At 40.0% G+C, this 20,289-nt stretch overlaps 1 protein-coding gene across 6 annotated transcripts in view; it reads left to right on the plus strand.

Annotated features, from left to right (window-relative positions):
* The first annotated feature begins 722 nt into the window (after positions 1-722).
* The window catches only part of MRTFB (myocardin related transcription factor B), a 69,512-nt gene continuing 49,945 nt past the window's right edge, over positions 723-20,289 (plus strand). For 4 of the 6 annotated variants that reach the window (XM_015876464.2, XM_015876466.2, XM_015876469.2 and 1 more), the window contains exons 1-3: positions 723-779; positions 2,451-2,503; positions 18,969-19,135. In XM_015876464.2, the coding sequence (XP_015731950.2) occupies positions 18,982-19,135 (154 nt within the window). In that variant the 5' untranslated portion in view covers positions 723-779; positions 2,451-2,503; positions 18,969-18,981. Of the gene's footprint in view, positions 780-1,722; positions 1,843-2,450; positions 2,504-18,968; positions 19,136-20,289 lie in introns of those variants that run through there. The other 2 variants (XM_032447733.2, XM_085513767.1) reach the window with 2 other exon arrangements.

The following is a 20,289-nucleotide window of genomic DNA, read 5'->3' on the forward strand; positions in this document are numbered from 1 at the left end:
AGGAACCAAATAGGACTTGGAATCCACGAGGCCTCAGCCAGCCGCAGCCTCATGGCGAGCTCTATGGCACCAGAGCCGGCACCCAGCAAACACACACACCTGGCTCGGGCTGCTCCACACGTGGCAGCTCAGCCCTTACAGCTCCGCACTAAAAAGCGCAGAACAGAACCGGGGCTGCCAACCACGGGCACAGCGCCGAGGAGCAGCGCGGCCCGGACGGCGCCGCCCCGAGCTAACGGAAGCAACACCTCGTTGTTTGAGCTGCTTTTCCACGCAGGGGCCGCGATCCCGTCACCTTCTCCGAGCAAAGCGCCGTTTCCCTCACAGCTGTGGTGACGTTTGGCCATACTCAGACGCCTCAACCTTTTAACGCTACGGCCTCGGCTCCGGTATCCCCCCGGGTCCCCGAGGGAGCGCCGCTACCCACGGCCTCACCTCACAGCACAGCGCCGCGGGCTCCCCGGGGCGCAGGTCGGCGCCCCAGCGCGGACACCGCCTCGGGGCGGAGCAGACGGCCACGGCGGGGCGGAGTTCTCCAGCCGAGCGGAGCGGAGCACGGAGCTGCGGCGGGGCTCCGTGAGAGGGCGCGCGGTGCCCGGAAGCAGCGGCCCCAACCGCCGCCCCTCCCCGCCCCCACACGTGTGAGGCGGCCGCACGGCGTCAGCGCGCTCGCCTCCCCGCCCCCGCCCGAGGGCCAACCGGCGGGGCGCACGGCCGGGGGCGGTCTCGGCTGCGGAGCTCGCGAGAGGACATCATGTCCGCCGCGGCGTTGGGCGAGGGTGAGTGGGTGAGCGAGGGTGGGAGGGCGCGTACGAGCGAGCGGGGGGGGCGGACGGTGCCGCCACCCAGCCGGGCTCCTCCATGCGGGGTCCGCGCTTCAAGCGCTGGCGCATCGGCCGTTCGCCTCCGGCTGCCGGAGAAACTGCGGGCCGACCCCACGGAAGAGCGCGGAGGACGGCAGCGGAGGACGGCAGCGCAGCCCGTTGCCGCCGCCCGGCTCCTAAGTAGGCCGCCCGTTCGTCTGGGCCGGAGCCGTCTTGAAGAGGCTGAGGCCCGCGGCCCTGCTGCTGGGGGCCCGGAGCGAAGCGCCGTCCTCCCGCCGGCGGAGGGCGGTGTCCCCTCGGCGCGGGTTCCTGCACGCCCCACCGCGGCCGCCCCGCCCCGCCCCGCCCCTCCCCGCAGGTGGCTGCCGGGCTGGGCCCGGCCCGTGGCGTGGCCTGGAGGCGGTGTCCGTGTGCCCTCTGTTTCGGGCTGCCTGTGTGGGACTGTCCCAGACATACTCGCTTATTTTCTGTGTGGGACGGAGAAACTGATGGGTGAGGAGCCGGGCCTGCGCTGTGCCTCGGGCTGAAAGAAATCCGCACGGCCCGCCATTAGAAATGAGTGGGTTAAATGAAAGCTTTTCATTCCTCGGAGTACTGAGGCTGAGTGATCTGGTGGTCATCACCCCAATCTGCTCCTGCAGTCGATTCTATTACCTGTACAGAGGCCCTTGTATCAGGGTGTGCTGAGGTATTTGCATTAGTCCTGAAATAAGATTTGAAGTTCACAGGGCAGAGCTTCACCAAGGAGGGATCTCCAGGAAGAGAACCTATCCCATTGGCAGTCAGCCCTTAAATGAGGTCTAAGAGAGGTGCAGGCAAGCTGCACAGCTCCTGGTCACGCCACTGAATTACCTTCACCTGTGCTCCTAGGGCTGACTGAGTCCTTTCCCAGGTGATCAGTCTGGTTCAGGTCAGGACTCAACAGTTCCCATACACCAGCCTTCAAGATGACTGTGATTTTTGAACTTTCCTAAATATGATAAACAGTAGGTTTCTGCTGACATAGTCATATGTGTGTGTAAGTATAATTGTGTGTATGTGCATTCTGTAATGTGCTAATAAATGGTGATTGAACAAACGTTTGAGTTCTCATAGCGTAAAGCCAAAACATGATTGTTATCACTTTCCTTTTTCTTTAGAGATGCTCGTTTGTGTTGGTTTATGTAGGTATATCAAATATGTTTCTGATAATACATGAAGTTATAGTAAGTAAATATAACAAGCAGTTAAACTTTGAAGTGTGAAGTGTCCAGCTGTAAAGGATTCTACAAGTAGAACTTGAAGGAGCTAGAACTTGTTTGGTGTATTGCGGTTGGGTTGGAAGGGGTGGGTGGTGTGTCTCTAGTACTATTCCCCTTGCTAGAGGTAACAAGAAAGACAAATAACTGGTGTGTTACAATTTAAGCCACAGTATGAAAGGTGCTGATAAATGAAGTCAGAACGTAGTCAAAGTAGTGTACCTTAAGGATTTTTAATGCAGGAACTTCAACATAAATGTGCAAAAGCTGAGAAAGAAAAGCTTTCATTGTTAATGTCTTAAATTCTTGAGTGAAATGGTATATGTAACTTTTAAGGTAATCCTTGTGACATCTTTTGGGATCTTTGTTTTTCTTTTCCATTTACCAGAAATGTGCTGAAAGCAGACACGGCAAGAGGACACTGTAAGAGGAGGATCCAAGGTAAGTGCTGCATCTTAAAACTAGTGTAATTTCTTTTATATAAGTTTTTTTTAATCAATGACACTGTGATATGAAACTTATGGGCTTGTTTTTAATGAGACAAGTATTGAATATTAGCCATTATTATGTATTATATATGTATAATATATAGGATTATTTTATAGTCCTGGTAAAGTTGATGTTTTTTCCTATAAAAATGTTTTTTCTCATGCAAAAAAGAATTTGGGGACACAATTAAATCATGTGGGGTTTTTTTGTTTTTTGTTTTTTTTTGAGAATTGTCATGCTTACAAGCCTTTGCAGATTTTGGAAGGCTGTTTCTAAATGTTAACAGCATTTTGTTTATATTTAACAGTTACTTGACAGTGACTCAGGTTGCTCTACTAGCAGAGCATGTTACAGCACAGCACTTCTGGATTGCCACTGTACCAGTGTGCTTTGATTAAATAGACCCTGTTATAGATGAAGATGGGAAGCTGCCTTCTCACAGGGGGTAAATGAGAACGTTGTGGTAGGGGACTGTACTATGTCAACTTCAACATTTGCAGTTTAGAAATGGAATGTTTTTGCTGTTTGGCTGCTACAGAATTGGTGAACATTCTGAGCCTGCTCCATGTCTCGCCTTCCTTTGTATGGGAAGAAAGGATTTTATTCCTGGAAGAAGGAAGGGGTTTTGTTTTTCAAATAACTTAGGCAAAGCACCAAGCTGAAACCCTCCTTGATTATTTCTGAGGCATTATTCCACCTCTACTGAGAATGCCAGGCAAATTTGATAGCTATGAACTGCTCCAGGGACTGCAAGAAGAGCAACAAGTACAAACTCTTCTGGATATGCACAGAACAGAGTCTGCTTGCAGCCTAAGCCAAACTGGAATCTACCACTAGAGTACCCCAGCCAGACAATGGAATGTAGTGAGAATAGTGCAGTCTGACTTCAAAAACAAAGTCAATTTCCAGAGTTTAGTAAGAGTTTTTAATTGTGGTTCTAGGAGTGTGGTGGTCTGCCTTTATGCAAACTTGCCATTTGTGTGACCACACTGAATGAAGGGGGTACGTTTGACTTTCATAGTGTGTGAATGCTATCAAGGTACTTCATGGAATTACATTTCTTCCCTAGTCTTGAAATGCAATGAAAGCTACCAATAATGGACTTGGAAATATTCAACATATTATTTCTCTGTGCCTCACGTAATCACTTGTGAAAGTCTATTGCTCCCTTGATGGGAGAGAACCTGAGATGGTGACTTGGCTGCCTTCTAGAGGGTTTTGAATTGGATTTTTTTTAAGGAAAAGTTAACCAGCTTCTGAGAGAAACATCTCAACTGGTAGCAACTCCTAGGGTTGATGATCTGTAGAGAAATCCTCATCAGGCAGAACTCTGATTGGCAGCAGCTGTCTGGGCGGTCAGAAATATTCACTCATAGGACACCTTGTCATTTGTCTGGTGAGGGTGGCAAGTGAGGCGCAGCTGGGAAACTGGGGTTACAGATAAAAATTTAGAAGACAGAAAACACAAGTTTAAAGGAGACTAATCTTTGTAGTTTTCACTGCTCTTGTCAGTATCTGACCTTATAAAATATAAACATACCTATCTCAAAGTTCAAAAAAACCCTGATAGTTATTTACTGCTGTATTAGAAGTAATGATATATTTCCAGTATGGCTTTCTTATCCTGTGTGGGTTTGTTTCAGTGGCAACAGAATCCTCTAAGTAAGATCAGTCTGCATTATCTAATGGAGGAAACAGGAGAGTAAGTTGTTCAACTATATGTATGTGGAAGCTTGGACAGTTAACACATCACTAGTTTCAGGGAGAGTAATCTCATTTGATAAGCACTTAGCTCTAAAATCAGTAGTAAATGAAGAAATTGACTAAACAAATGAAAATACTATTTCAGTTTTTGTTGTGTAACTTCAAATCACTTTGAAACTTATTTAACTTTTCTATCAAAAGAGATAGATGTAGCATTAGAAATGAATAATTAATGATAATGTAGTCATGGTCCGCTTGAATATTATAGAACTGCACTAGAGAAAATATGGAGGTCACTCCAAAAGTAATACCTCCTAGTTATTTCAGTGGAAACTACAGCAGACATGAAGGGCACAATAACGCTATTTGAGAGAGCAAATGCTCAACTACAAAATACTGTTTTTTAACATAGTCACCAGTATTAATTAGGCGTTTTTGCCAGTAACAAACAAGACCCTGCATGCCACACTTGTAAAAATGTGCGTGGCCATCTGGAATGTGATTGAACTTTGACTATTGCCACTGCTGAAATGCACCACCTCCTGCCTCATGGGACTAATAGCCACTGTTTAGTAAATGTTTGCAAGTGCTGATGAATATCAGTGGGGGCCATTTTTTCACATGAATGAATTCAGTTCCACCTCTTTCCTTCAAAAGCACTTCCATACTAGGCGCCATTCTGTCAGAGTGCCCCTCTGCTGCCATCTGTCACACAGCAACAGCATGTCATGGAATGCTGATGGGAAGGTTCAGCCTCTGCTGCCATCCCACCAACAGCTGCCTCTGACACTGGGCTGACATCATAAAACAGGAGGCATTACTTTCAGAGTGAACCATGAATTAAATTATTGTCTCTTTCTAATTACTGTGTAGTAATTTTCAATTCTACTCAATACTGAAGTTAAATATAAACAGTCCTCTCTTTCTTGTAGTTGCGCCACACTTTGTTCTGTGCTGGTTAATAATAATGCTTTCTAGGCACATTATTCATACAAACGTAGAATTGCTGAGATAGAAAGACTGTCAAGGTCATCAAGTCCAACCTCAGTGTAACCATACTACCCTACCTCTAACAACCCTTGTGTCCCTGAGCACCACATCTGAACAGTTTTTAAACATGCTCAGGGATAGTGACGCAACCACCTCCCTGGGCAGCCCATCCCAGTGCTTAACAACCCTTTCTGTAAAGAAGTTTTTCCTGATATCCAACCTAAACTTCCCCTGGCACAACTTGAGGCCAGTTCCCCTCATCCTGTCACCAGTGAGAAGAGACCAGCCCCGCTCTCGCTGTAAGCACCTTTCACTTATTGGCAGAGAGCAATAAGGTTTCCCCTCAGCCTCCTTTTCCCCTGACTAAACAGCCCCAGTTCCTTCAGTCTCATAGGCCACATTCTCCAAGTCCTTCCCCAGCCTTGCTGCCTTTCTTTGGACCTGCTCCAGCACCTCCATGTCCTTTCTGTATTGAGGTGTCCAAAACAGTACTTGAGGTGAGGCCTCACCAGTGCTGAGTACAGGGGGGATCATGTCTCATGATAATCAAAATACAGGCTTAGGTAACAGACCAGCCTGGTGTGCTATTCTGAAAGTAATGGGGATTGTTCTCACGTGTAATTAAAGTGATGAAGTTAACACTGAGTTCTTTAGTCCCACACAGGCAAGAACTCAGATAAGTTGCAGGGCTCCTTGTTTTTCCAGCATGAAGCTGGAAGCAAAACATTTTCCTTTTTTTCTATCATGGTAAATACAATGCTAGTTTGCTCCATGTCCTGGTTTAGTCTATCTGCAACCCTTGGTTCTTACAGAGAATATATGTGCTGCTCTTAGCAACATGCCTGAAAAGACGAGCAACTAGAATTAAGCCTGTTTGCAGATCAACCATGGATGTTTCATCTTTGTATCTGTAAATGAAATCTTTCTGTGCTGCATCAAGCAGAGTGAACTTGACTTCCTGACATTGATTCTTGAGCAGTTTTCATCATCTTAGGAGCCTAAATTCCTTAATAGTCACTTTTGAGCAAAAGCTTTTCAATTTTTTCTTTTGTGATAGAGATTAACAGCTGCTGTAAAATTATGCCACCGCTACAAAAATCTTCCATATCCTGAATCTCCAAAGCAAACTCACATTACAGAGTATATTAAATTTGTGTTCAGATTATTGTTATTAAATGCAGATAAGCCGAATGTCTCTGATTGTTTATTCCATATTTTAAGATCTCATATTTGGTTCTTGGCTAAAGCTGTTAATTAAATGTTTGAAAACTGGTTTTAAATCTGGGCATGATGCCAAAAGCAACAGAGTGAGAGAGGAGTCAGAGTTGAGCTCATTTTTGATCTTCGCACCAAACAGTGAAACCAAATGAACCAAATGTGGAAAAAAAAAATCACAAGTCTGTGTTTTTACTTCCTTCATCTCAGAGTGAATTTACAAGGCAATCAGCCGTAATCTGTAGTCATTAAAAAGGTGGACAGTAGCATTTTAATTCCCTTATTTTGTTTCTGTTATTAGAAGTGTGTCGAAAGGTTAGGAAACAGTTGCTGGAAACTTGATTAAAAATTCTAGAGACATTAAAGTCACTTTGTAAGACTTACTGTAAATGAAACAGAGATTGCTCATAAAAAATTCAGACACAGAGAAACTTGTGAAAATTGAGCTTCAGGTGGTACATCCCACTGAAGTCCAGTTCATGCCCCTAAATGGCTCTTATATAAATCTCACAAAGTGACAACTTTCTCAGTATTTCCTATCCACAGAGAGAGAGACAGCAGCACACAGACAGGGAGGCACAAGCATTGCTGGCTCTATACTTTATTTTGCTCCCATTTCATAGAAAATGAAAACGTATTGTTTGATGAGGTTCCTAATCTTGCAAAGCTTTAAGAGTTCGTTTCTGACATCACACTCATTGCACAAAGTTAAACACATCCTTGTTGCCTTTCAGGATTTAGAAACAGATGTTAGTACTGCTTTAGGAAAGCAATAGCTGTGACTTAGCATAAGCCAGGAATCTATAAATATCATTGATAAGTACTCGGTGTAGTGAATTATGGTCTTAAATGTTCATATTTAAATGTAATCTGTGTGGACCTGCTGTGTCACCAGTAATGTCACTTTGTTTTAAAGCATTGCCTAAGTTGTACACGTTAACAGTATTTTTGTATGTAGTGAATGAGCGATCTTTCTCCATGTATTTGGTTTGGAATGTCAGTCACTTTGTAAGTTTGAAAGCAAAGCAGAGTTTGTGCTTTTTTTTTTTAAAATCTTTCTTCAGTTATTACAAAGTGAAAGAGGGACTTGGAATGTGTGTTTGGAACATGGAGCTTCCTGAATGTGCTAAAATTACTGTACAGAAATTAATGGAATCTTTATAATGCTTGCATTTGTCTTGAATTGTGCCATTTGTGTATTACTTAGATTTTTGACTAATAAATCTCTTTAATTATTTTGGAGCATGTGGGTATTCATTATGATAACATGTAACTTGGTGGGAAATACTTCCTTAGCTTGTTTTTCAGGGCTCTTTCTTTAAAAAAATAAAAATAAAATAAAAAATCTTAAAAGCACATCCATGAGAAATACAACCTAAACCATCAGAAGGAAAACCTCATGGTGTGAAACAAGCGATGAATGTGATAACAATACTTGCTATCCTGAAATACTGAGGAACTGATCCAAAAAGCAAAGCTGAGCAGGTAACAAGTGGGTTTGGGCCTTGCTTTTACTTCAAAAAATTCCCGTGTTTCTGGAGTTCAGCTGATACATTTTAGGTAATACTGAATATAGTTACAACATCACACAACTATGTGAAGTTATGGGGATGATTGAAAGCCTCGCTGTTTTGTACGTTAATGTATTACATGCTGCAGTTTCGTCAGTGTTTTCTGTTCAGCAAAAGGACTTTAATAACCTGTTTGTAATGGTAACGGCCACCTTGTTTCAAGTAAATAATTAACGAGAAGTCATTACTTACTGCTCAGCCTTGGTTGTTTCTGATTTTGTATCGGTTATTTAATTCTTCTTTGCATCTGTGTCAGTTGTAGCAGCAGTTACACTGTAAGTTGCAAATGCCATCAGTTTATAAAAGTGAGCAAGTTTGTACAAAAAAGCAAGTGATCAGTTTGTACAAAATGTAAAGCACCCATGTCAGGAATTAAACATCTTCCAATATGAAACAAGCTTCAGAGAATCACTCTGCACCTGTAGATGGTTTCAGCCATCTTTCTCTGCTTTTGTGAATAATGTAGTGTAGTGTAACTGGTGATTCCTCCTGGAATCAGATCGGCATGGTGACGCAAGCTGTTCTGGCTGCGGCAGATCTGAGTTGAGTGGTTAATGACTCCCTCCTTCCTCTGCCAGATGTTCCACCCTTCCTCATTTTTACCAGTTTAACCGTTTGACTGCTTTCTTACCAGGTCCTACAAAACAGGTCTAATTTTAAAAACTTATTTGTGCAGAACTGGAAAAACAGGAAGGTGGACTCTGGGAAGTGTTGAAATGCTGATGGTAACAACCTGCAACAGTCAGCAGCACATCTTTCTCTGCCCTGAGAAAGTTCTGAGCAGAAGGAAATGTAGGCAACATAGGGAGAAACTGGAAATCTGAAAACTAGGACAGATAAAGTGCTGTACAATACATACCATTCTTTTTTTGTTTGTTTGTTTTGTGTTTTTTTTTCTTTTCAGACTAAAACAACTGATTAACATTTCTGAATTTGCTGTTTCTTACATATTTGGGGCAGCAGTGGGACCAGAATGTAGTCTAAAAGACAAAGTTCTGTGTCTGTAGGTGGATGTAGTCAAGAGACTCCACATCTAGATGGTATGGCAGACTGGGCATATCTCTTTGAGCCAACAGTCAAGGGAAGAAAAGATACAGCAGGAAAAGCACACAGAGAATGTTTGATGGGTAAAGTGAAAGTTGGGATAGGTGCAATAGGAGAAGTGATTTGCTGATACATGGCAGATGGAAAAAACTAGTGAATGTGGGAAGAGGAATTGAGAAGGAAAGGGGGTAGTGAAACAATCCATGGAAGTGAAAAACTGTGATCTGTTGCTAGACATGAAATAATGGAATTAAAATTAGAAGAAAAACCTGGGCTGTGGAAATAATATCTTAGTAAATAATACTTAGTGAATATGTTGTTTTGGTAAGATTATCAGTAATTTTCTAACAGGGTCTCAAGAAGAAAATAGAGCGCAGTATAATGTAGAGTTTGGGATTTTTTTTTGTTTATTTTTGCAAAAATGTCTTTTAATGGAGTTCAGAAATATATCTTTGAGGAAGGAGAGGCGGTGGACTTTTTGGCTTTTTTTTTAAACTTATTGATTAACAATTAAAGCACTTGGTGTGTTTTGGTGTTGGTGAATTGCCTTCGCCACTGTTTAGAATCACTCCCTGATAAATGACCTTTGCTGACTGTTGGGTGATAGAAATTTCTCAGATATCAGAAGGAATACTAAAGTAAGTGCATTTTTCTTGTGCTATTGAAACAAAATGTTTAGTATACAAATTACTATATAGGAGAGAAATTGCAGCTTGAAATGTTTCAGACTTAGGAGTTTGTTAGCTGTGTGGTACTCTAGTTCTGATGCCTTTTTGAAATGCTCAGTAAGAGCTTTTTCTTCATTATGCAGAAGGATATTAGAAAATGATATTTAAAAATCTTTCAGCCTGCTCTGTAAGGGTTTTTCTGGCTGTCCCAGCAATTCAGACAAGGTCATATTAAACCAGAAGTAGGATGGTGTAATTCATCTGACAGACCACTGATTTTGTCAGTCAGCACAGCTGGTGGTTCTAACAGCAGCAGCCTGTGTTTGGTGACTGTCATCAGACCTACCTGGTCAATAGCTGGTGTTCCAGGGGTGTTCTGTGTTCAACAGCTCTTACAGTGTTTTAAGAATAAGACTGTGTAGCACTTTTTATATTAAAATGTATTAGCAGTGTTTTCCTTGTAATCTAGAAATACTGTGTTCTTTACTTTGAGGAGCAGTTTACAGACAAACTGTCTTTTACTCACATGTGAGTTACATTAATTCTTGAGGTTATTACTTTCACTGTGAATTTATAAATATTTTCCTTAAGATCTCTGGAAATGATCAGCCTTAACTGAATGAATGAAATAATTTGTTGCAGTTAAGCCTTCTCAGTTTTCAGACTGTACCTGGAAAAGTTATGTCTTTAATACAAGAGGCTTTTTTCTCTGTTTTTTTTTTAAACTTTCTCTTGAGTGGGTCTTAAGTTTTTAAGTACTTCTGAAGGCCGTTATGTTTCTTTCTGTATCAGCTTATTCTTGGATGCTGCCAGTTCTGAGAAAGGGGAGGACTTTCTTGTTTCATTCTGTATGGAGGGACATGAGAATAGTGATGGTTTTACAAAGGGAAGGTTAGGTATTTTCTTTCATCTGAAATTGTAATCAGAAATAATACTAAAAAATAGCAAACTTATGGATGTTAAAGCTGTTAAGTTTAGCAATCAGTGCAGAACTCAGTAAACAGTTCTATAGTTTGTCTCATTTATTTTCTATCAAGCAGCCATGTAGAAAATGAAATACTGAAACATACAATAGTTTAGCAGATAAGACTTCTTTGAAAGTGGCTTTAAGCAACATAAACTCTCTTGACCTAAAGTTTCTTCACTACTGGCTAATTTCAGTATGGAAAATGGAATTCCAGTTCATGTTAGTCTTGGAGTTCATGAGAAATTATGAGGGCATGGACTGTGGATTACAGCATTAAACTGTCTAGAACATCTGAGTCTTCGGGTACCCTACTAATAACATACTTCTTCTGGTTATTTTAGAGTATGGATGTTGATCTGGGGATTAAGTTGGATTTACTTATTATCTTTGTTGAGTACTCATAAAAAAGCAATAAGTGATATCCCTCCACGTGGTCTTGCTTTTTCAGCCTGGATGCTGGTAGGTATCTCAGAAACATTTGTGATTTGAGAATTAAAATGTTGGATTTTCTTTTGCAAATGGTATTGTTTTAGTTTTGAAGCCAAAATATTCTGTTTGCAACATATTTTCATGCTTAATTTCCAGAGTTCAGGAAGTTGGGGATATGTGAGGGCTTTTTGTTTTGCTGTTTATTTTTTATTTGAAGCTTCAACGTTTGGATTTAAGCATTCTCTCATTGTGCATTGTTACTGTACCTATGAAAAAAAGTATTACATTTTTCGGGAAGATGCTAAGGGGTTTAAATCTATTATGGATGATATAATTGCATTCACATTCTGACCTTTTGTCACTACTGTTTAAAAAATCAGGTCACTGCATACTGCATGGGTTATGAGCAGTAGAACTACCATTGACTGTTTGGTTCACTGTGACCAAATATAATGTGACACTTTGTACTGTCAGCTTCTGGATCAGGTGAAATAATTTGCTCTTTGACTCTGCTGTATTAGATGCAGTTTGAAGAAGAAGTGAGTGAAGACTGAGGTGTAAAGAGATTGTCTTTCTGAAGCCATGAACCTAGATGTGACAGCTGGTGTATAAATAATGAAACCTGGGTGCTCTTTTCCTTTTAACAGCTTTTTAAAGTTTGCAGTGGACTTGGTAAAGCCCTTGTTAATACTTTTAAGCCAGTCAAAGTTAAATTTGTTCAGTTTCAATAGCAGCTTTGGCAAACTGGAGAAGTATATTGACTGCAGAACTCATTCTGACTCTAGGATGACTAACACAGCAGAGAATAGTTTAGTGAAAAATTACAAGAGTGCAAAAACTTTGTGCCACTGCCTCTTTCAGTTGAGAGAGATGGGCATTTGTATCCACATAGCATGAATGTGATAACTATGTGTATACAGCGTGCATAGCTGTGGGTAACCCACCCTTTGGGAGCCATAGGGAAGTCTTCAAAATCTTCCACTTGTAGATTGTCAAAGGGCTTGGTCTAATTAAGACAGTGGCACAATAACCATTATCTTACAGCTTCCACCACCTGCTTTAGTGATCTTTGATGGTTCTTTTGTTGTTACATCACACAGTGTAAACAAAATCATTATAAAATAGGTCATACATTGAACTTCTAAGTCAGAAATGTTAAATCTAAAGCTCTATTTTATTTCTAGTTACAAGAAACAACATAGAGGACATTATACCCTTCTAACAACTTTGCAAGGTAAAACCAGTCATTTGGGACAGTTACGTATATATGATCTTCTGCCATGCTTTTTGCAGGGATTATAGAGTGCTAAATGAGAAAACTGAGAAGAAAATTTTAGACTTTAGCATAAATCATATGAAGAAAGTCTGATTAATTGCTGCTGCTTGGAATTTTTGGAACAGTGAGTTTTTAATTTACGTATTCATCTACCACTTTCTACATTTTCTTTTGTTCCAGTAATGAGTTAAATTGTATAAGTTTTGGTTTCAGAAATTAAGAACAACAAGTTGGCTGGCTTCAGTGGAAGCTAATTGAGAGTACTGTTTGCGCTGTTAATATCTGAAAGTAGCTGTGTTGGCACAGGTTAACAGGCAACAAAAGCTTTGTGAAATTTCTAAGCTGTCTTGAGGTTATGAATAGGGACCATCTGCCTGTGTGTGCTGGGCGGCAGTTCGGATATACTCATCCTGATATTTGTAAGATGTCTTAAATTGAAGTTGCTGGTCAGCCTTAACGGGGCTACATTATTTTGAATTCATACCTCATTAGTTTTTAATTTATTACTGAGCATTCATAATAATTGAATTTTGTTCTGTAATAGTTGACTGTATTTTTTAAAATGTTACACATTCAGCATTCCACATACAATGTTTTGTTAACCTTTTTAGCAGTGTCTGGAAATAAAGGGAAGCAAAGTGTTTCTTTGTCAAGACATTTCATTTTACAGAAATAATTCTGTAACATTCAGTTGCACTCATGAAGGAAGGTAGAAAGTAGCGTGTTTCACAGGAAACAGTCCTGCAGTTCCTTCCTCTTTGACCTGAATCGTAATGCTTTCCTTGCTTTGTTCTGTTCAAGGGCTTGGTTTACAGGCACTAAAATAAACAGAATAGCACCTGCTGCTTAGTCATAACTGGGAACATCTTGAAGTAGCAAAGCAAACAAATGAAATCATGGAGAAGTTAAGCCTTTTCTGAAATGCCTTCGGTGTTCAACCAACACTCATTTTTAAAACTGAGTTATATTTCGGCTATTGAAGAAGCCTGAACATTTTAAAGATTATGGACAAAGTTACTGATAAAAGTTACTTTCTGAACTGTCAGAGCTCCTATTAAAAAGCTTCTAAGATACAACAACACTAAAATATCTAGCAGTTCTGTGATGTGTTCATATTATTAATCTTTGGCCTTGACTCTGGACTTGAGCTATTGAGTGCCTTAATAACACCAAAATGAACATTTATGCTTTGATTTGTTTAGGTTGTCAACTTCAATTATATAAATATGCTCTACTAACAACACAAATTCTGTTTGCCTGCCATAGGAAATCATGGGCATGAGTCGCTCTAAAAGCACTGCGTCTTTTCGACTCCTTGAAGCAGGCTGACAATCCCTAGCTCTCGTCTCTGGGAAATCACTTTTGTTGCTGACATTTGCTGCAGGGTTCAATAAGTTAAATTCTCCTGTGTATTTTGCATATGTATGTCCAAGCCCTACTTGTACAGATTGGTGGGGAAGAAGGAGGTACAGAGCCTTCCAAGATTGTGGCTGCTGGGACTCGCCTGATTTGAAGATTAGAAGGGAAGTTTGTTGTGGACCTGTCTGTGCTTATGATAGGGCCAGCTGCGAAAGCTTGCCCTTATGAGAACACAAGGAACTGCTGAGTTTTTCTCATGCTGCTACTTCAACACACTATCCCAGATAAAAATCATTAATGCTCCGTCACTGGTGAAATTGAAGGGATTGAAAGTGTACCTGTCCTCTGAAAGCTTACTACTGTTCCAGAGACCACTGTCCACACTGCAGATTTTTGAGGCATTGACAAGGAGGTCCAAGAGCTTTGTGCAAAAGACTTGCATGGGCTGTTCTGCTCACCTGCTGGAGGTGGTGCTTGAGCTATTTTAAGAGCATCTTTGTAGTGTTTCATGACATGTTACAAAATAGATAAATAAATAAAATTTGCAATTCCTGTATTCTTTCCATTGATTATCCTGGTGTTTTACGAACTGGTGGCTATATCATTCAAATTTTCTGAGTTTTACAAGTGGAGAAACTGAAACCTATGTGATCTGCCAGCATGATACTGTAATAAATTAAGTACTGTAGCCTGGCATCCCTGATGTCTAATCTAGTGTGACAAGAATTTTATACTGCAGTATAGTGAAGCTATGGCAAGATCAGCCATTTGACTTGGCCTGTGTGTGTGCAGTGTGATTCTAGAGTTTTTTTCCAGCAGATTTTGTACAAATCAAACCTGCTTAACTGCTAAGTATGCTGTCAATCTCACCGGTTACACTGAATAGAACACCAGCTCTGTTGTTTCCAAGTGGCAGAGAGGTACGCATTTTCCCCCTCCTGCGGTTTTTCTAAGGAAATATCTTTAGGAGATAAAATGATTTAAACAAAAAAAAAGAATCATTTGTCTTCAGCAGTTAAGAAAGATAGCAACCACCTACGATCTGTGAGGACACTTACATAAGAGTCGTTTACAGTAGTTCTTTCCCAGTACTGGCATACTACTTCTGCGTAGTTGTCAGATAAATGTGAACTGATGCTTTGCTTGCAGGGTTGGCGCATGTTTTGATAATCTACTCTGAAGGTTAAGTAGGAGAATGATTTTGTTCTGTGATTCATTTTATTACTCGTACCTTTTTGCCTGATTGTGTGTAAAAAAAACCTCCAAACTTGAAATCCTTTTCTGCAGTTGCAAAGGAGTGGTTTTATTTTAATTACTAGAAATAAAATGGTATTATGCTTTAAATAAACTTAGTAAGGAGAAAGGTTTTTCATACCTAAGGGAGTGGCAGTTGATACACCTTACTAACCTTCAGGTGTGTTAGTTTGAAGGAGTGGTAGCCTCTGAAGAAATAACCATTGACTTCTGTTTGTCAGATTAGCTCTGAATAAAATGATGCTTTCTCAGATGACACAGAATTCTCTAGTACATTATGATGTAGAATATCAAGATTTCCATTTAACAATATGGATATTTTAGAGGAGTATTTCAACTCTTGTGTTTGAGTTACATGTTATTGATACGCTTCCGTATCTTGGCCTGCTTAAAATCAAGGGCCACATTGGTAACAGTTGCCAGCAGCAAATGCAGATGGCAAATCTGAAGTAATTCTTTAAGACTGAGTAGGTTTTGAAGGGATGAGAAAGGGGAAGCAAATGCATTTTCTTTGGCTGTAATTAAATAGTACTACAGTTGTACTATGGCACACAGAATTCTAAATCAGATCACAGTTTCTCACATTTACACATGATGACTGGATAAAGTATTCAGTGTATAGTGTTTGATTTCAAAGTAAGCAGATGTTTTCTCCTACTTTTTGTGTTTCAACTGCTGCTCACCAGTCAATTGTGTTACAAGTGCTGGAAAGTTTTTTGGCTTTCAAAAACTGAAGGTAGATGGAATATGTCCTGCATAACTGTTTGCACGGTAAAGTAAATGCTGCTGGTCATAACTTCCAGCAGATGCCAAACAAGTTGTGTGCATCTCTTCTAGCAGTTAAAATGAGTGTGCTGGAAACCAGCTGTGATTTATCACATCATAGATACAACAGTGTACAAAAGACATTGGTTACACAGTTATCTCTTCCTAGTTCTTTTTCTTGTTGTTTTTGATAACTGTTTGTCAAAATAACTCTCTTTTAAGTTTCATTAATTACTTTGTCAGTCAATAGAGAAAGCCCTATTACCTAAGACGAACTGTTAATTTCACAAAGGTTGTTTTTAGATGCTTTTCTTTTTAGGAAGTTTAACAGCTGATTTTGCCTTAGGTTTTAGTGGAACAAAAATGAAGTGTTAGATGCATTGCTTGTATTTTATTGCTTGTCTGCAATTTGTCATCTTTTTGCTATACTTTCAGTGTTCTGTTCATTGATTCGGACAGGAGCAGGCACTGATCTGAGCCAAGTTTTGATGGTGTAGGTCATGGACTTTATTATATTGATACATTATTTACATTTTTTATATTGATACATTAGATATTAGATGATCCTTTGAGAAAATAGCTGGATGCCTTGAAGCCAATAGGTAAAAAGACTTCCATCATCCTTACAGCAGATGATTGAAGGAGGACCTTCTGTATGTAACAGCTGTGTGTAACAACCTTACCCAACTCTGTCAGCCTTCACAGACAGCTTCTTGAGGAAACAGCAGGAATAGCTTTCTGGCATCTACTGTGGTGCTTCAGTGTGCACTTTCGTGCCACAGCCTCTTCCTGTTTTTCTTTGTAGAGTCCTATTGCTGTGAAGTCCTATAGTGAATGTCACTGCAAATTAATTTATTTATGAACATAATTATTTTTAGTGGTTAAAATGGCATACAATTCTTGCAAAGGTTTCTCAAGCAGTTTTAACACTATTTGTTTTGCTGGGAATTGGAAACTTTCAGATTAGGGTTAGAGCTCTGAGCTCTGTTTTAGAGGCTTCCCAGTAACCTGACTAATTTGGATACTGTGTGAAAGCATCGTTACCAACTCCATTTCAGATCTGTGGAGAGCAGTTATCATCCTGTGTTACAGCAAAGCAGCAGGACAGAACAGTGTCAGGTGGTACAGCGTGGGATGTTGTTTTTGAAGAGAGGGGATGCAGGGGGAGAATTCTGAGTGAAGTTCCCCAGAGGTGGTGGAAATTGCCAGCTCTGTTGACTTTCAGAACTTAGCAAGACAAGTTACTAAGCAGCAGGTAGCTGCTCTGAGATGGGAGCTACGCTGGATGACCTCCAGAAGGTCCCTCTGAGCTCAATTTGGACTGATTCAAGCTGGTTTTTGTGTGAGAAGTCAGTCTGGTTTGAGTTGCTATGCAGTGATGTGAGTAATGTCATTTAATGTGATTTGTAATTGCTACTTGCCTTTCTCTTGGTTGAAGGTGGACAGCTGAGCCACATTTACGCAGTAATGAAGCCAAGATGCACAAATAGACAAGGAACTAATTTGCCTCAGTCTTGTAGGACTGGTAGAATTTAAATTGACTTAATTTAAAATAAGGTATTTTGTTACCTCTCGTGGAAAACGGTTTTGTCAAAAGCTGACACGAAGCTTAATAAATGTGAAACTTTTCATACATTAGACTGTTTCTGTTAATTTTTGTATGGAGTGAAATTCGTGAGCACAGATAATGTGGTTGGATCTCTTTGAAAAGTGATTCCAAGCTGTAACTTGCAGCCAGTAAATTGGGGATAAAATGCTGTGATTATGAGCAGATAAGCAACTAAATTTTCAGTTAAATTCTGCTTTGAAAAGAATTGCATGGTTAGTAATGAACTTAATTTGTGTGGGTGAGTGGGAGTTTGAGCAGAGTGTAATGTCAGTAAAACAAACGAGAGCTAGGTAAATTGTGCTTCTAAAAGCTAAGAACAAAGAAAAAGATTGCGTAACAGAGTTAATGTGTCTTAATTTAACGTGAAAGCATCAGTTGGTAACTATGGAAAATAATAAAAAATATGCACTTAACCATCATAATTGTTCTACTGAAGTATCTGTCGAGCAGCACTGGCTTATGTTTCTTATGTTTCTTACTTTTAAATTGATGCTTTCAGCAACATGATTCTTTAATCCCTTTCCATAGTGTAGGCCATTCTTCAATGGTCACTGAACATTTTTGTCATCTTTAATTTTTTTTACATGTCAGGTGACACATGAGATGTTCTGGCTGTGGTCACTGAACCACATGTTGTGTGCAGATGGCAGCTAAATACACACTCCAGCATGGAAGCACTTATATTCAGCATACCAAAAGTCTAAATTTTAAATATGGGCAGCAGCAGTGTTTCCTAAGAAAAAATGATTAAAAATAATGAAACAGTTTAACATTAGGACAGTGGTTTTGTTTTATGGTTCTCAATGACTTGTTATTTCATATTGACCATGTTTCACAGTGATTTTATTGAAGTTTCAGTCATAGAAGCTCTGTGAGCTTTGGAGAGCTTGTACCATGCTTCTGTATTCCTCGCTGCGAACTGAGTACCACATGAATGGTAGAAAGTAAAGAAATAATGAATGGGGATGTTTACTCCATTCTAGAGAGGACTTTACAATGCGCAGCTAGTGTGAAATAGAATTAATTTGAAAAATTTCATGGCAGCAAGCTTTCCTTGTTAGAGGTTAACTAATCCTTGTGTGGTTCTGTGGCCATATCAAGGCCTGAATACCAAAGTTAATTATTAATCCTGAGAAAAGTTTTGCAGTGCTTCAAAAAAATTAAAAGCTATTTGTATGTTGCCATCCATTCATTCAGTATTTGCTAATAGAAGCTTCTGGGAAAAAAATGAACATTTCACTGATGACCCTGTGTCACTTGCTAGAACAGGAGCTTGGGGACATCATTGTTAAGAGCTAACAATGTAATTTTTCTGTAAAAGCCAGTAGATACATCTCTGAACTGTTAAATTGCTTGTAAATCGAGTCCTTTAGTGTATTTTTCTTAAATCTGTGCTTGTTGTGGAAAAGTATTAGATGCTGTAAATACAATTTTAAAGCTGAATTTTCTGTATAGAGAAACTGACCAAAGCCAGCAGTAACATATCTACATAGATTTCTTTTTCTTCTTTATTAGTTTTGTCAGCTGTTGTGTGATTAACAGATGGCTTGCTTTCCCTTTCTCCAGAGGATTTAACGCAATGGATCACGTGGGGACAACGGATGCTGAGGACGACCCTGGATCCCTGCCACGTCTTGCCCCCAGCCCTCACAGTGAAGCAGTCGCACATGAGTTTAAGGAGCTGTCCCTGCAGCCCAGTCAGTACTTACCTCCTCTCAATGAGCGCAAGAATGGTGAGTGCAAGAGGAGCTGTTATCCCTTTGCTTTGTTGTTTTCTCTGGGAATAATGAGCTTTGCTTTCCTCAAATAACATCGACTATGTTCACTTGCCTTTCCCACACCAGATCTTGTGGAGTTAAGGTGCTAGAATACTTTGCTGAGGCACATAGAATGGAGGCATTATACTTACAAATAATTTTTAAGAAACAGATAATGTACAAGTATTAATTACCTATTTTTGAAAGGAGTTTTATTATTACCAGACCAAAACAAGGAATAATTAAGAACAGATTTTTCTGCAAATATAATACTGAGTTGAAGTTTCACATCGTATCCTAGAAAGTTTAATTCACCACAGAGCTTATGGAAGAACAATGAAAGAAAATAAGATTTACATTTCAGGAGCCTATCCAGTGTCTCTCCGTTGATGTTGGCATGGCAAGTGGGAAAAAGAAGTGTTTCCACTGTTACAGTAAGCATTGGGAAGAAATCTGATTCCAAATGTAGGTTGTGAATCCAAATGCAAGACTGAATACAAATGTAGGCTCGTTTTTATTGGAAAGAAGGCAGGAACCTTTTATTTGTGGTGTTTATTTTACAGAGCTAATATCTTAGAATAATAAAGATTTGTTTTTTTAATGGTAGCTGTCAGTATTGGGAATATTGAAAGTATGTAAATGCAGTACTTGATTTTGAAGGGTTATTTTAATGTGTAGCCATAGTGAACTATTAATGAATACAGTTGCAACAGTATAAGCATTATTGCATAAGATGGCAGCTATATGAATATCTCTGCTTTAAAACAGAAAAAAAATGATGGCCTATTGCTAGGCTGTGTGTATCTCACAAACGTAGGGATGTGTCCTACTGAACACAGCACTGTTTCAGAAGCACAGCACAGTGTCTGTAATTTCATGCAGTGAGACACCAAGTCCCATGGTGCTTTGCTTGCATCCCCCAGAATCATACTGAATTCCAAGAGAGAACAATGTAATGGTGGGAACACACGGCAGAGGAGAGACATAAGATTAGCTTTTTTGAATATGGAATGAATAACACTTTGAATACTTGTGCTTATATTTTACAATTGCTTCCTTATTTTTGCCCATATGTGTAGATCCTGATATAGAGAATACTGTGTTTACTGGTTTATTAATAAAGTATTTTA

The sequence above is a fragment of the Coturnix japonica genome, chromosome 13 (genome assembly GCF_054131305.1).
Source record: "Coturnix japonica strain WE chromosome 13, WE-NBRP24, whole genome shotgun sequence".
NCBI classification, from domain to species: domain Eukaryota; kingdom Metazoa; phylum Chordata; class Aves; order Galliformes; family Phasianidae; genus Coturnix; species Coturnix japonica.